Source organism: Eleutherodactylus coqui, chromosome 2 (assembly GCF_035609145.1).
Source record: "Eleutherodactylus coqui strain aEleCoq1 chromosome 2, aEleCoq1.hap1, whole genome shotgun sequence".
In the NCBI taxonomy this organism is placed as follows: domain Eukaryota; kingdom Metazoa; phylum Chordata; class Amphibia; order Anura; family Eleutherodactylidae; genus Eleutherodactylus; species Eleutherodactylus coqui.
In genome coordinates, this window is record NC_089838.1 from 98,712,981 (window position 1) to 98,729,780 (window position 16,800).

Below are 16,800 nucleotides of genomic sequence, written 5' to 3' on the forward strand. Positions count from 1 at the left end.
CATTAGCACTTGAGATGACACGATATCACGTTCAGGAGATGTGAAGATAGTGGGCAAGGACTATGCTTCAATGTTGTTGGTCATTATTCACCACCAGCTATGTATGTGGACATTTTTTAGGTGTCATTTATTGGAGTCTCCACACAGCTGTGCAGCTGTCTGACAACTAGCTACAAACTGCCAGACTGAGTACTGCTGTATCCATAGCAACTGAGGCCGCAGGGGTTTGTGGTGGATGTAGTCCGCCCATAATCCCTCATTCAGTGCACAAGGAGGATGAAGGACCCGTGATGACGTCACCATCATATGATCAAGGGGCGGAGCTAAGAGCCGGTAACTGACATACAAGGTGTTGTCAGCCTCTGTACGTAACTTGCATAGCACACACGGAAAGAAAGACAAGTGGTCGTTAGCACTTTGGTTTTCTGGGATTGTGTAAACTGACACAAATTTTGGAATGGGGTACTAGAGATAAACAAAATAGTATATCTTGTTGATATTGGTTTTGACCCTAGAATTTGCATACTGATGAAGGGCCGTCTGTATCCATCAGCGGGCAAGGCGCTTGATGGATACAGACGGCCCTCCCGACAGTGGGAGGTTTTGTTAAAAGGATAAAGGATGTTGTATCTTTGGAGAGGGGGATCTACCGTAAAAAAGATATTGGGGAGGATGGTCGATTTATATATAATGAGTAGTTAATAGGGAGTGCGGGTTGCATTGCGTTGGTGAAGAAATGTTGGCGGGTTGCAGAGGGGGTGTTCAGGAGAGGTGAGAATGTGGGGAAGCTCTTAATTATTTTTTTGCATATGTCTTAAGTTCTTTTGGGGGGGTATCATGGGGGATATGATGTATGGTTATGTGTAAAGAGGCTCTGTCACAATCTGTCGCTGGCAGCTTTTACACTGAGCAATTACCATTCAGATTCCCGTGATCCAGCGAGTATCCGAATGGTAATCATTCTGTGTAAAAGGCTCCTAAATGACGGCATTAGGCCACTAAACTGCCTCGATTATTGAACTAATGTGATCATGAGAGATTGTTGCAGTTTCCTGCCAAAATTGCTTATGTGCATACAGCTCAATAGACTTTTTGATCACATTTGCAATGCTAGCATGCTTGGTCCCCTGCTGTAAATGGAACGACCGCTTTTGATTTGAGATCTAATAGCTGAAATGGGAAGAGGGATGATTGAGCTTCTATGATTCTCAGCAATGTGATTGTATAACGGAGCAGGATCATTGGACCGACTCTATTAAGGGAGAATTTGCTTAGGTTCTTAACTTTTAGTTTTTGTGTGAACTACATTCAATGTTGCTCTCATTCATCCTATCCAAATGGGAACTGTCGTAATCCCCGAAGATGCATAGAAGATCTATATGTGAAAATAAATCTAGGATATAGTCAAAATTCTATTGTTTTTCTTCCACATAGGTTCGTCTCTACCTGATCAAGCCCAAAGTATTACTGTGACGACAACGGCTCCAATCAGTGTTGCAGCATCTTTGTCCACGGTGTCCTCAGTGCAGGCTCTGTCTCAGCAGCTGTCCCAGGCATTACCACCCACTGTCCCTCATGCGATGCCACAGCCCACAGCAGCAATACCAGCTTTCCCCCCGGTTATGGTACCCCCATTTCGTGTTCCTCTCCCTGGCATGCCAATACCGCTACCAGGTAATGCATCAGACATTTGATGTTAATCAGTGTATGTCAATTCTGGTGTCTTCATGCCCTGATCATCTGGTTTCACAAATATTCTCCTTCCAGTGGTCTTATTTTAGATTTAACCTACAGAATGAGAAAAGTGCTTTATCTCAATAAATAGTGGCATGGTGCAAATAAAAAACAGAAATCTAAAAAGTTATATGGCCTGCCCCAGAGGTTTTCTTAAAGAGGACCTGCCGACATGTATGTTTAAGCAAATTCTTCCATTGCCCTCTAAAATAATTCTGGAGCTTCTTTTCTCATAGGTCTGCTTTGTGCCATTGGTGTATAAATTAATAAGTGCCATTACCATTCCCCTATTCAAACGGATGTGTGCCTATACATTGCTAGTGGCATTACAATTTTTTCCACCCCTCTTGATGGGCTAGTAAGCAGCATTAAAAGGCTGTAAAACCTCATTCACAGCCTTTCTAAACACCCTAATGGGCGATGCAGGGTGTCAAAAACCTAATGCAAACCTGAAAATCAAAAACGCAGCGTTCGTTTTAGCGAGAGTTATAAATGCTACACTAAAACGCTAGTCTGGGAAGCCCCATTGAAATGAATGGAGGCTTAGTGCAGCAGTCATAGCGGGCGTTAAAAACATCCACTACACACTACAAAAACCGCCTGTGTGAGAGGCTTTAGACTACACCTGAGCAGGATAGGGTATTGTGGATATAGGGGATAGTAGGTTATAAAGAAGGTATTTGGGTTGGGTACAAAGCTGATTAGAGGGAATAGAATTAAGTATTTAATTCTTGGCTATGGTAATTGCATATTGTCTTGAAAATCAAAGTGTACATTGTAGTACTCAAAAATAACTGCAGGTGGCAGAGTGGTAGAGTTTGTATTAAAGGTGTTTTGTGCAATAAACCTCTGGAGTTGTAGATAGTACGTACATATATATATATATACATATACACTCTTTGTCAAAAAAATTGCGCACCCATAAGAAGTTGTCTCTTTGCTGCTAAACTCGTCATGCAGTTACAGCTCAGGCAGGTTAGAGTTGTGGTTTGATTAGAAGAACGGTCTTGCCAGCGGAGGCCCTAAAGGTGGTTCCTATAAGAAGGCTCTCGGAGACTGCTTGTGTAGAGCTTGTTGACCACTAAATGCCTTGGTGATGCAATTGAAGAAACTTCGGCCAGTTAAGAGTTTAGGAGGGGGCGCGTTATTGGAAGCGAGAAGCTGAATGGTCATATTGACCATTTTCCCGCCACCCGGGCCGTTCTGACCAGTCTGTTAGGAGTTAGGACCAGTGAATCCATGAGGACACGCACACAGGTGATCGGGCTCAGGACGGCCCCGACAGACCACATAATTCCTGCTCGTGTGAATGTAGCCTTAAAGTATGCACTAAATTAGTCAAAGTTGCATGTATTAGAGTATATTCCATTGACACTTGCTACTTTTTTTTTCCCCGTGTAAGACTGAATTCCCTTGTACTATAATACAAAACGCAGCTCCACAGTGGTCATAATGTAGAAAAGTAATACTAATTTTCCTTTTTTTGTAAGCCTTAGGGTTTTTAATGTAATTTCTGCAGTGTTCAGCCCCAGTGCTAGCAGACAGTGATAGTCATGCTCAATTCTGTTTGCATATCCATTTTACAGGTGTAGCAATGATGCAAATAGTAAGCTGCCCGTATGTAAAGACAGTGGCTACTACCAAAACCGGTAACTTTTCAACAATGTTTTAGTTCTTGTTTGGCATGGTAGTGAATGTACCTAATACCGTGATTTGCCGATGAAGTCTTTTTGCAGCCCCCCCACCCCGCAGCACATCAGTCTAGTGGTGTAGAACGTAGACCTGCTTAGACACAATTCGCCTGAACTGAAGCAGTCTGGAAGGTTTAACACATCTTGTTACTCCGGCACTGCTTAAGTTGTAGATTTGTATATGTTGTGGCTTTCTCCTGCATGTTTGTGTGTCTTGTGCTTTTAAAGGATAATTCCACTTTCTGAAAGGAATGAAGGATTTAGCATAATCCAGCTAATTTATCCATTTTTCCATGTGTGGTCAAATTGCCCCCGCCTGCCCCACTTGTGAATCCCAAATAATATGTATCTTGATGGACTATTCTTATTTATTTCATTTGGAAAGTGGTCTTGACCTTAAAACAGTGTCTTTTTTATCAGCTTGTATCAGTGAACTTGTATGTATATATAATAGCTGTACAATGCACTTAGAATTTGTGTACTAATGAGTCTGTATGTTAAAACTATGTATTTTCTTCTGTCTTTGTGGCGTTTGGATGTTGCATAGACATTGACATTTAATTTTTGTAGATATTTAGGCCTTCTTAAAGGGACACTGTCACTTAATTTTTATCCCGTCCATGGTGTCATACAACGGACACCTACGTTTAAAGAGAACCTGCTGCACTGAAATCCAGTCTTGCCTGTAAGCCGCAGTTTATAGAGCAGGAGAAGCTGAGTAGATTTATATATATATATAGTTATGTGGGAAAAGATTCAGCAAAACTGGTCATTTATTGATCTAAGCTTCTGCTCTTATTGGGCTAAGGAGTCCAGTGGGCGGTCCTAATCACTGATTGACAGCTTATCCTGCATGACTGCCTACAGATAAAGTTGTCCAATCGTGAAGGAGCACCGCCCACTGGACTCCTAAACTCAGAAGGAGCAGAGATTTAAGTCACTAAAATAAGTGAGGGTGGTTTTACACAAAACACTTTTGGGGATTAATGCGATTGCAGTTTTGGATGCCGTTTTTGAGCCAAGGCGGAAAGTAGATCCAGCAGGAAGGAGAAGTAAGAGCCCTTCCTTTTGTTTCCGGTATAGAGACGGCACATGGTTGGTTTTGTTGTATGTTATCATGAGAACATATAGGCCTATTTTAGTAGCTGTAGACAAAAATAGTGCGATGTTTTTAATTGACTATATTTGTAAATTGCTTCGTTTTGGATGCATTAGATCCAGCCATCTAAAAAATGGATTTACATAATTATCTATCCTTTTGGTGCTTTAGGGTGCATTCACACGACCGTATATCGGCTGGATTTTCACGCCGAGCCGATATATGGCGTCTCTCTCTGCAGGGGGAGGAGGCTGGAAGAGCCAGCAGCAGTACTCTGAGCTCCCGCCCCCTCTCTGCCTCCTCTCCACCCCTCTGCACTATTTGCATTGAGGAGGAGTAACAGGGGTGGGGCTAAGTTCAGGGAATTAGCTCCGCCCCGCCCGCCTCTCCTCATTGAAAATAGTGCAGGGGGGTGGAAAGGGGGCGGGAGCTCAGAGCACTGCTCCCGAAACTTCCAGCCTCGTCCCCCTGCAGAGAGAGACGCCATATATCGGCTGGGCGTGAAAACCGAGCCGATATACGGTCGTCTGAATGCACCCTTAGATGCGTTTACATGTAACGATTAACATTCAAAAAATCGTTAGGTTGTTCAAATTTGAACGATAATTGTTCAGTATTAACAAAGCCAACCATCAAACAATAATTCACTCGCTTATCGTTCATCATTAATTCCATGAAAGAATGCAAATCATCGCTGGCTCGTTCGCTAATCAATCCGCTTTACGTACCGATCCATCAGTCGTTCTCATTCACTTATACAAACTGCCCTAGATCACTAGGTATATCAATGTATTTTCCCTTGCAGCTTATTACTCTGGAGTGGTACATTCTGATAGTGAAGGGCAGTGCCCTGTGATACCTACAAGACCAAAGACAGTCTATTTGCACAACCTACAATACATGCTAAAATTGAGTTGATGGTGTCCCTTTTTAATAGCTCAGATTAAAAAGTTCATCAATAATTGCCAATGTCTCTGCATATTGTACAGCACACCAATATCTAACACCTTCAGTAACCGATATAAGGATAGAACATCTGATCTGGTGCCTTCTGCACTTCTCTATGACATGACTGCTTTATTTATGTTGCCTAATCTTGTCAAAATGTCTGTAGGTGTCTTGCCGGGAATTGCTCCTCCAATGGTTCCGATGATTCATCCTCAAGTGGCCCTTGCTGCTTCTCCTGCGACGTTAGCGGGGGCAACAATAGTGTCAGAGTGGTCGGAATATAAAACTGCTGATGGCAAAACGTACTACTATAATAACCGCACTTTGGAATCCACGTGGGACAAACCTCAGGAACTGAAGGAGAAGGGTAACTGCACCTATTACACTTGTAATAAATGTTACTTCCCTTTTAATCACAGCTTAATGTCCACCTACGTTTTTAAACGCAGCTCTGGTCCTCGGTGGCTGCGGTTTGCACCCAGTTTAAGCTCTCAATTCAATTTTCTATTCAGATTTTCCTATTTTTTTCACTGCCCTGCTGTTTGCAATCCACTTACAGGTGCAGGTCGTGTCCTAATCAGCCATTCTGCCAATACTGTAGTAGCTGGGACTTGCTCTCCCACAGTTCACATGCTGCCTTGTGTAACCCTGCTCCTGTCAGCTGCAGGGAAGCCTCTAAATGCCTCGCTCTCTGTTGCTTGTAGTAACTTGCAATGTTTCTGTTAGAGAAGCCAATTGCCTAACGACAGGCAGTGGATTGCAAAGCTGCTGGAAGGGAGACCCCTAGAGGCAGGCACTTTAAACTTGATTTTCAGAAGAAATGCAAAAAAAGTGATACACATAGGCTGTTAGATGAGAAGTGTGAAAATTTAGTGTACATTTAACCCTTACTTTTTTTTGGATGAAATATTCAGCTTGTCTTGTTGATTTGCGTATAGTTTCATGTGAAGCTGTAGGCAAGCTTACTAAAGGGGCCGCACATGGCTGGTTAGTCCAACTGCACACGGGCACACACAGATGCAGCATGCAGACTGTTCCATTCATCCAACTGTGGCTTGCTGAAGTTCATATACTTGCTGCTAAAACAACCCTATTTAGAAGAATTAAATCAGTTTTCGGTCTCCACAAATTTAACGTGTGACTATAATGGCGGATTTGAACGTTTTGAGATGTGTCTATGATCAATTCTTGCAGAATGGTAATTGAGTATTTTTCATTCCTAAATCCTTCTATAGATAGGGAACTGGAGAAACATAAGGAGCCTGTTAAGATGGAACCAGCAGTGGAAGAGCCCCAGCCAATGGAGGCTGAGGAAGAAGTGCCAAAGGAAGAGCCTCCCAAGGAAATAAAGGAGGTAAAAGCCCACAACCAAGTCACTTGGTACTGTGCTTTTTAATTTTTTGGTGGGATTGATGTGTGTTGTCTTGGGGTTTCTTGCATGTAGTAGGAGTATAGTATCTATATTAGTAGGCTCTTTGTATGCCATATCGTTTTCTCCCAGTACACATTCAACACGGTTACTGCCTGCATCTTTTTGAAGAGGTCGTCCTAGAACCGCAGTCCCATACTACTAGTAGTGGTGTAGACATTGCTGCTTACCCCTAGTGACTACCCATACACCTGTTGACGGCGGTCACTATTGAGATTTTGTTCTGTTGTGCTGTCTTTTTATGGCGCTGCATCAGAATAATGTTGCGAGACCGGGGAATGTAACAGCTCCCTTTCAGCTACCAGAGGCTACAGTGAGCGGTCCTTGGTGATGTAACCACAATAGTTCAATGGTGAGCAGTCCGTTATTTATTGGATATCGGCAATCGCTGAAAACAGAAAAAATGACACTTTTTTTTTTTCAATTTCCTCTCAACGCCCGATCGGTGAGAGGAGATGAAACCTAGTACTAGAGGCTTCCAGGACTGTTCCACACTACTCATCTTCACCGGTCCTTCTCGCAGCGGCACCCGGCCTGAGCCCCTGCAGGGACCAGCACGGTATTCACCTGCTCCCGCGGCTGCGGCTCTGTGATGTGCCAGCTGACGTCCAGCCAGCGCATGCGCAAAGCGGAGCCAGCGGCCAGGGAGTGAGCCCCGCACAGAAATAGAGCATGCTGCGATTTGTTTTCCGCGCAAGATTTCGCGCGGACAAATCGCGGCCGTCTGCATAGGATTGCGTTTTCTAATGCAATCCTATGGCAGCTTCCACGGGTGGAAATTCTGCGGGAAATCCCGCCGCGGAATTTCCGCCAGTGTGCAGGGGGCCTTTGAATGAAAGCTGTTCTTTTTTCTTTTTTTTTATTTATTTATTTTTTCCCCTGAAAAAATAACTGTAGAGTCAAGATAAGAACACCCCTCAATGAATACATTAAGGGGTGTATTATTTTTAAATGGGGTGTAGGAAAACAAAATGTTCCTCAAAATTTTAACATAATGCTCAAAAAACCTAAAGCTTTTCAAATGTGCTTCCAGAATAAAGTAAACAGATTGGAAATTTATATCTCATTAAAAATTTGTACAGAATGTCTGCATATACTGTGTTTGCAGTTGAAAATATTTAAAAAATACTTTGTTTTCCTTTTAAATGCTTGACAATTTTGGCATTTTTAATAAACTTACACAAATTCTATCGGTCTATTTTTATCACCTAAATGAAGTACAATATGTAAAAAAAAAACAATGTCAGAATCATTTTAATATACAAAACCTTTACGGAGTTACTCTGTTAAAGTGGCACACGTCAAATTTACAAAATTAAGCCTGGTCATTAAGCTGTGAAAAGGTTTCACCACTAAGGGGTTAAAAAACTTACTGCAAAATAACTTAAATCCATCATACTTTGAAGGCAAATGACTTGTAAAAGAACCGTTCACGGGCACATGCTGACCAAATTACAGTTCGTGACCTACTGTATATTGTAATGTCAGTAGTAAATTAATCAGATGATGGCCTAATCTTTGGTTAATTCTTTCAGATTTAGCTTTGTATGGACAGAAATACTCAGTTTTGCTTAGGCCCAATGTCCACTGGCGGATCGGATTCCTCCCGCGGTATCCTGCAGCGGAACCTGTCCGTGGCCGAGGTCACTGCTTTCCCGTCCGGGTCTCTTGCGCACCTGTCCGGGTCTTCTGTTTTCTTCACTGTGGATGTGTGCGTAAGTGCCTGTGGACATTGGGCCTTAAAGGGTTATCTTATAAACTGATAGCGTAGCACTGCCTCCTGAGCTTGCAGCCTTTTGTTAAAACTTACTTGCATTAATTGACCCTTCTGTTCTTTGTGAAATTGAATGCAGCGCAGGACACCAAAGCTCTTGCTTGCTGCTTTTAATTACAAATGCACCCCCTGATTTGATGCAGGGGAGCAAGGCACTACTTAGTGGGGGCAGGAGGGGTCCAGAGGAGCTGACCAAGATCTGTATGTCTCATGAAGAGCGTGGCCTGTGCTCCAATACAGCCTCTTACTACCTGTTAAGAAATGACTCCTAGTTTGCTGGAAAACTAGTTGGGGACCTTTTTACACGGGACAGTTGTCGGGCGCAGATGCGCCAGATTCCCATCCCAGTCATTAGGAAATGAGGGGGAAGCCTCGCTGTCATTAGTAGGGTATACCGGGAAGGGACAGACGGAGGGCTTGGAAGACCCACTGGAATATATGATTTAGATGGTCATGTAACCTCTAAACGCTGAGTACAGCGCAGGACATTTCCACCTGTGGGGAATTAATGGAAGGAGTTATAATACAATGCAGAACGCCATATGAAAACGGTCTTTAATATGATTTGGGGTTTCTTTATTCATGTACGGCTTACATTTTCTGACTGCATTAACCCCTTCCCGCTCCAGGACGTACCAGTACGTCCTGGGGATAGCGCGGGATCTTATGTGATCTTGCGCTATCCCGCAGCGGGAGCCGGCTGTCAGTCACCGCCGGCGTCCCGCTGCAACAGCGGGGGGGCATCGGAGATGCACCCCCCGCTGTTAACCCCTTCCCTGCCGGGATCTAAGTAGATCACAGCAGGGAAAGAGTTCACAGAGGGATCGCGCTCCCTCTGTGTCTCCGGCTGGCTCTCGCGATGTCATCGCGAGAGCCCGGCCTGTCACCATGGCAATAGGACGCCAGACACTGGCGTCCTGTATTGCCTGTGCCTATAATCGCTGTACAAGCGATAAGGCATGGCAGAGCAGTAACTCTGCCATGGCTTATGACAGCGATCATAGGCATAGTGCTGCAAGTCCCTCAGAGGGACTCAAATTATGTAAAAAAAAAAAGAAAAATGTAAAAAAAAACCCTTTTATATGCTTTTTCTAATATTAGCATAAAAAAAGGGGGAAAAAAATTAAACCCCCACATATTGGATATTGACGCGTCCGTAACGACGTGTACAAAAAGTTGAACATGCTTTTTATTTTGTACGACAAAAAGCGTAAAAAAACCCACTAAAAAACAGAGGCAAAAGCTAATTTTTAGTTAGCATTTTGCCTCTCAAAAAATGCAATAAAAGTGATCAAAAAAGCCGTACATTCCCCAAAATGGTACCAATAAAAACTACAGCTCGTCTCGCAAAAAATAAGCCCTCATATAGCTCCGTACATAGAAAAATAAAAAAGTTACAGGACTTTGAATGCAGCTATAGAGAAAAAAAAAGATTTACAAAAAAAGGGGGTTTTATTGCAAAAAAGTGTAAAAAACCTAAAAAAATATAACAATTTTGGTATCGTTGTTACCGTACCGACCCGCAGAAAAAATTTAGTGTGTCATTTATGCTGCATGATTAACGCTGTAAAAAAAGAAAAAGAAATCTATGGCAGAATTGATGCGTTTTCTCTCCCTGTTATCATAAAAAAAAAAAAAAAAAAAAAATTTTTTTTACAATATTGTCTATGTACCCAAAAGTGGCACCGATAAAAACTACAGCTCGCCACGCAAAAAACAAGCCCTTATACGGCCGCGTCCACGGAAAAATAAAAAAGTTATGGCTTTTGAAAAATGGAGATGGAAAAATACCAGAAAATCGCTTGGTCCTCAACGCCAAAATAGGCCATGTCATTAAGGGGTTAAACACTTGAACTGGCACTTTGTGTTTTTTTGTTTTTGTTGTTGTTGTTTGTTTTAAGATGACGAATCCCATAACGTAAATCTTTATTGTGCAGATTTGGGTGGTTGTCTCAAAGAGGCTTTATTGCAGCTGCTGTCGAGCGCTCGTCCTCCTAGCGGTAAAAATGCTGCTTTATATCACAACTGCCCAGGCATTCATATTGAGCTGTGAGACTTCACATTTGTTTGTGTCTTAGTACGGCCAGTTATGACTCGAGAGCTTCCGGTTTCCTTGACGCTATTATGAATGCAGTATGTTTTATTTATCAGGAGCCAAAAGAAGAAGAAATGACAGAGGAGGAAAAAGCTGCCCAAAAAGCCCGGCCAGTGGCTACCACACCAATTCCTGGCACTCCATGGTACTTATGCCCAAAGCCTGTTTTCTTGCCAATGTTTGCAGGGACATTTGTGTTAGTCCTGGATTTTACATCTATACAGGCAAGGGCTTTCATTTTGTTACATTATTTGCTTGTGTTTGGTAAGAAACTTGTTTTATCTGCTCATTTCCTCAAATACATCAAAGCTCTCTGATTTTGCCGCAAACAACTTATTTAATAACAAAAACCTTTTATTGCCATATTAGTTTTTACAAGATTTCTACTTTGGTTAAAAAGGTTTCAAAGTAGCTAAAGCCTTGGTGGCTGCCAGTAATCCCATGTAAGTGTTGCTTCCCTTTGTTGGGTATAAGGCATAATTTCCACGGATGGCTTTCTGCCGCTTTTGACACGGTGAAAATCCACTGCATTATCCCGTAGCTATTCGGTCCTATTAAACCTAATCGCTCAATGTTCACGCTGCGGAATTCTACAGCGGAGTTCTGCAGCGTGAAAGAAATCTCGGCATGTTCTAATTGCCACGGAAAAACGCGTGGCCGGATTCCATTGTGGTTAATGGAAACTGTCCGTCACACAATGCTTCCGCTCTGAGCACAGCGGAAGTATTGCGTAATTATGCATCACCACCCGCACGTCATGCACTGTGCGTGCTCGCCGGATGGGACTCGCGACGGATCCAGAGAGGTGAGTATGGGGGGTCTTTGTGGGGTGCCGTGTCAGACTCTGCTGCAATATTCTGCTGGCGGAGTCTGCCACGGCCGTGGGCAGGAGGCCTAAGATAAGTATTGTGGGTTGTCTATGATTCCCACTCATCTCCCATTACTCGCCATTAGTAGTAAGGCACCCTACATCACTTCTGAGTCTTCTGTCAGACTTGTATGTCTTTTGCAGAACAGTAAACTAGTATATACATGAAGTATACAACAGATGCTTTCCTAACACAGTAAATACAGGATTAAAACACAATGCTACTGGAGCCTAATGTCTCATGTCCACGGGCCCATATGGTTTTCCCGTGCTGAATCCTGCAGCGGATTCCACCCGGCCCGCAGATATGAGGCCAGAAAATACAATATACTCATCTGTCCGGACGCTGCGGGGCTCTTCTCTGTGCAGGCCGTATCTTCTTTCTTCTGCACGGCAGATGCGCTCGAGATGCCGGGGGCGTGCTGCACGCAAATGTGCCGTGCTGTCTTTTTTTTTTTTTTTTTTCTTTCTTTTAAACTTCTGTTTTCCCACAGTCCGCGGCATGGATGCAGTGACAGCTGCGCCGGTGCCACGGATCCAGACTGCTTCCATTGGCTTCAATGGAAGCTGCGGGAGCCGTCCGTGCGGAAAAACCACACGAAAATGGAGCATGCTGCGGGTGTTTTCCTGTGCGTGCGATCCGCAACGCTGGGGGAAAATACCATCTGCAGGTATTTAATTACCTGTGGGTGCCCAATGGTCCTCTATTGGTGCGTATCTCACGTGTGGGACACCCGCGCGGATTTTGAAAACCGATTTATGCTGTGGACATGAAGCCTTACATGTCCAACAGTTATCTCAGATTTATGATAATTAAATCTGAGCTAAACATTAAAGGAGTTGTCCAGTTGTAAACTATTGATGGCCTATCCGCAGGAAAGTTCATTAATAGTAGATCGGCAAGGATCCGGACCCCCAAATCCTCTGATTAGTTGAAAGCAAGCATGGTTTGCTCCGACATTGATCTGATTTTTGGAGGAAGCGGACAGCTCCATTCCCACTCCAGTGGCCGGACTTGGTATTACAGGGAAGTTTTCCATTCACTTAAATGGGAATTTGGACTGTAAGCCTGGCCACTCTAGTGGGAATGGAACTGTCTGTTTCCTGCAGAAATCTGCTCAGTGTGCTGGCCCACCGAACAGCTGATCAGTAGGAGTCCTGGGTGGCAGACCCCCACTCATGTACTATTGATAACCCATTTTTTAGATAGATTATCAATAGCTCACAACTGGACAACCACTTGTAAACCATTGTAGTGTCCAGTTCAAGAAACTCCATAAGTCGTAATTTCACAATTTGTCAAAATGAGGTTCCTAATTTTTCTTCCCATTGGTAGGAAAATAAAATGACTCAGTTAGCGGTTTCTTTTTATAGTCTCTACTGTTTTGCAGGGACCCTGCATTGGGAGAAATCATATATAGGCCATAAATGTGGCTACGTTTCTGCGGGGGGAAATGCAGGCAAATGCTTCGGCATTATTCTACTAAGTCAACCCCATAGATTCCTATAATGCTGTGAATTTGGCTCAGTAGATCCCTGGTTGGGCCAGGACGCTTATGCATATCGGTCCATAGATGTGTTCATAATATGCTCATATGAAACTAGCCATGCAGTACTACCACAAGCTAGAAAACTCCGAAATAGTGTGAAAAAGGATTTGATAGTATCAACTCAAATCTACTACGGCCCAAACACAATAGAGGAGGATAGAAATTGACCCAGAAGGCAATTACAGTGTGTCCTGTACATATATATACTAGTCTATCAATTTAGTTTGCAGTGAAGTTGCTGCTTTCTCTGATTAGTCTATTGAAGGTTGCTTGCCTACTCTACCTATGAAATGTTGGCAAACCTCTTCCCACAGAAACTTCTCTTCTTCCTAGTATTTTGCTCCTGTGATATTCAGCCAATTGCTCCTCTTCCAAAATATTGAGTATAGGCCCTTTAAATCCCCATTTACACAAACGGATGATCACTCAAAATTAATCAGAAACTGACAGTTTTGAGTGATCATTTTGCATTAGCTACTAATGAGCTAATGGGCCGTTAGTAGTTACCTAGCTTCATTGTCATGTATTTAGAGAACAGCGGGTGGTCTGTTCTCCAAATACATCTTTATTGTTCTCCAGGAGGACAGCAGCTGTAAGAATGTTATCAGCGCTGCCCACGGAGAACTCAGCGCGCGGTCCGTCTTATCGGGGATGGCGGATTTTAAGCTGAACTCAGGGGTTGGACGAAAAGTGCATGATGGGCACACTTACAAGCAACGATTATTGCTCAAGAGATGGCTTTTGAGCAAATTTTGAGCGATAATCATGTGTAAAAGGGCCTTATGAGTAATAGTCAAGGTCAAATCTAATCTGTTGCTGTAGTGTAGAGCGTACAAGTTTTTCTCAGAAACCAATGTAATGAATTGCAAAGCTGACAGTAAAAGACCTGTCTTGTAATACCCTTTTAATGAAGGAAGGCTTATTCAAGACTTCAGGTTGGATTTTACATTTATAGGGATTCTCGGTCATTGTATAAAGATTAGTTCAGCAACTTTCTATATTATGATTCCTCCATCTCTTGTCACTAATTGGACACCTAACCTAATCATTTCCAGCTAATGCAAGTGTATGTGAAGGGTGTCATGGCTATCTTCATGTGCTTTACATATATGTATCACATGGGCATAAGGTTAGATTTTTTTTTAAGCCTTTTAGATGTAATACTCAATGTATCATTCCCAGACAGCAAGCGGAGGACTCGAAGACTGAGTAAAATTGAAGCACAAAGTATATAAGAAAGTTGCTTACATTTTTATTATATTCTAACCTTCAGAACTGCCTCGCATCACTTTGAGAAGTGTAGCTATCTACAGCGAGGGATCTTGGAGTTTTTTTTCCCTTTGTTTTCAATGGGAGATCTTGCATCACATTGTGTGCACCTAGCACGTGGATTGATGCTACGATGCAAGAGCACACAGGAAGATAAATCCTGCTGCGATTTCTTTCCCGCATCGCGGTGTTATGCAGGAAAACATCGCTCGTGTGTATGGCCCCATTCAAAAGAATGGGGTTCATATTTGTGAGTCTCGCAGCGCACAAAACTCACGCGCTTTTCTCCCCCTTGTGAAGTTGTTCTTACTGTTCATAGAAAATAATTTTTGTAGGTAAGAAGGTTTCTTGTCTAGCCAAGAGAAAGAGTACTGCAGATGTGCCAAAGACCCCACATTGTATCCAATTTCATTAATACGCTCTCAGGTTCTCCAATGAATCATGTGATTACTTATATCGCACCACTATGTATCAGTGCTTTACAATGAATCCTACAACTCTCATGTTGTGATCTGTAAGTGACCCTGTGTGCATCTGACCAGTCTAATGCTTTGGTGTCTGAGGTATGGGTTACTCCTGGGTGGTCATATTTGACTGTTACAACAGTTGATTTGCCACCACAAATGTATTATTGGTGTTTAAAATGTTACTTTTCTGTCTTTAGGTGTGTGGTGTGGACAGGCGATGAACGAGTGTTTTTCTACAATCCCACTACACGTCTATCTATGTGGGACAGGCCGGAAGATCTAATTGGAAGAGCTGATGTTGACAAAATCATTCAGGAGCCTCCACATAAGAGGGGATTAGAAGATGTCAAAAAATATTGTGAGTTAAGACAAGCTTAGTGAAAAATATTTGTGTAAAGTTAGCCAACCGGTAGGCCGTTTTACACGGCCTACTGGTTGGACAAAAGTCTCTCTAAACCAAACTTATCACACATTGTGAGCCACTGTTATAAATTGGGTGCATCTTGGTAGGTTATGGCCTATTAGTGAACAGAAGACACACATCTTGGGACCTCCACAAGTCTAGATGAAATGTGGCTCCATCTGACCTCCACGGGCCAATAAGTGTATCTGAATCCCATCTAGGATAGTCTTTGAAATCTCAACAGCTCAGTGAATATTGCAGCCTAGAGTGTAAGCTGAAGCCACAGACTAGATTATTGGGGTGCAGGAAGCTCTCATTACACTAAAGGGATCTGACAATAGCGTTCAGACCCGGCAGAGAATAAAAAAGATCCACTCATGGGACCTCAAACCCTAAGGCCTCATGTCCACGGGGAAAATCAGGCCCGCTACGGATTCTCCATGTAGAATCCGTAGCGGGTCCCTCCTGCCCCGCGGACATGAGGCATAAAAATAAGAATTAACTCACCTCTCGCCCGCTCCGGATCTTCCCTTCGCCGCGACTTCATCTTCTCTCCGTCGTGGCCGGGTCTTCTTTCTTCGGCCCTGCGGATGTGCAGGGCACGTCGGTTACGTGCCTTGCACATGCGCCGGCCCGAGGAAAAAAGATCCGGCCGCGACGGAGAGAAGATGAAGCCGTGGTGAAGGGAAGATCTGGAGCGGGTGAGTAAATTCCGATTTTGGTCTCCCGCGGATCCGGACGGCTTCCATAGGCTTCAATACAAGCCTGCGGAAGCCGTCCCCGCGGGAGACCCGCATGAAAATGGAGCATGGTCCAGATTTTTTATGCTCCATGTTTTTTAAAAATCACTTTTATTGACCATCCACGGGTATTTATCTACCCGCGGGCGGTCAATGCATCCCTATGGGATGCGGATCCGCGAGCAGGAGAAGAGTTAAAATCCGCTGCGGATTTTAATTCTTCTTTTGCCCGTGGACATGAGGCCTAAGGGTTTGAATCTGCTCAAACCTACAGGGGGTGCGATCCCAATTGCCTCCACACAACTGGCAATGGAACACAAGAAGAAAACGCAGATTCCACGTTTAGTGGGAGGGGACTGGGAAAGAGGGCAGGTAGTCCCCAATCCAGGTCTCTCTGTCAATGAATAATAAGATGATGCAACTTTACTTGTCATCCTGCCATTTGCATCGTTGCGCGGTGCCGGGAGTGGTATTGGAGTGTGCGCACATCCAGATCTTTTAAAATAAGGGGTTTCAGACTGCCCTAGTAGGAATCCCTGTAGCCCAATCTCTTTAGATACGTCATCTGGGACTACTGGATGAGTGTAGCTCCATCACATGTGTTTTACACAGAATCCTTATTTTTTGCATAGAAGGCAATTGCACTGCTATAATGGGAGATAAATCTCCCTCCCATGGGCAGTGGAGGAAGCTAGTAAACAGTTCGCTATAAAAGGGCGGTCTATAAAAATAG

The 16,800-nt window shown here is 43.5% G+C and overlaps 1 protein-coding gene across 2 annotated transcripts in view; it reads left to right on the forward strand.

The window, feature by feature from the left end:
• Positions 1 to 16,800, forward strand: part of TCERG1 (transcription elongation regulator 1) — a 57,722-nt gene that overhangs the window by 18,628 nt on the left and 22,294 nt on the right. The window contains exons 5-10 of one of the 2 annotated variants that reach the window (XM_066591259.1): positions 1,435 to 1,674; positions 3,321 to 3,383; positions 5,639 to 5,839; positions 6,708 to 6,826; positions 10,827 to 10,915; positions 15,122 to 15,282. In XM_066591259.1, the coding sequence (XP_066447356.1) occupies positions 1,435 to 1,674; positions 3,321 to 3,383; positions 5,639 to 5,839; positions 6,708 to 6,826; positions 10,827 to 10,915; positions 15,122 to 15,282 (873 nt within the window). The remainder of the gene's footprint in view (positions 1 to 1,434; positions 1,675 to 3,320; positions 3,384 to 5,638; positions 5,840 to 6,707; positions 6,827 to 10,826; positions 10,916 to 15,121; positions 15,283 to 16,800) is intronic. The other variant, XM_066591260.1, reaches the window with a different exon arrangement.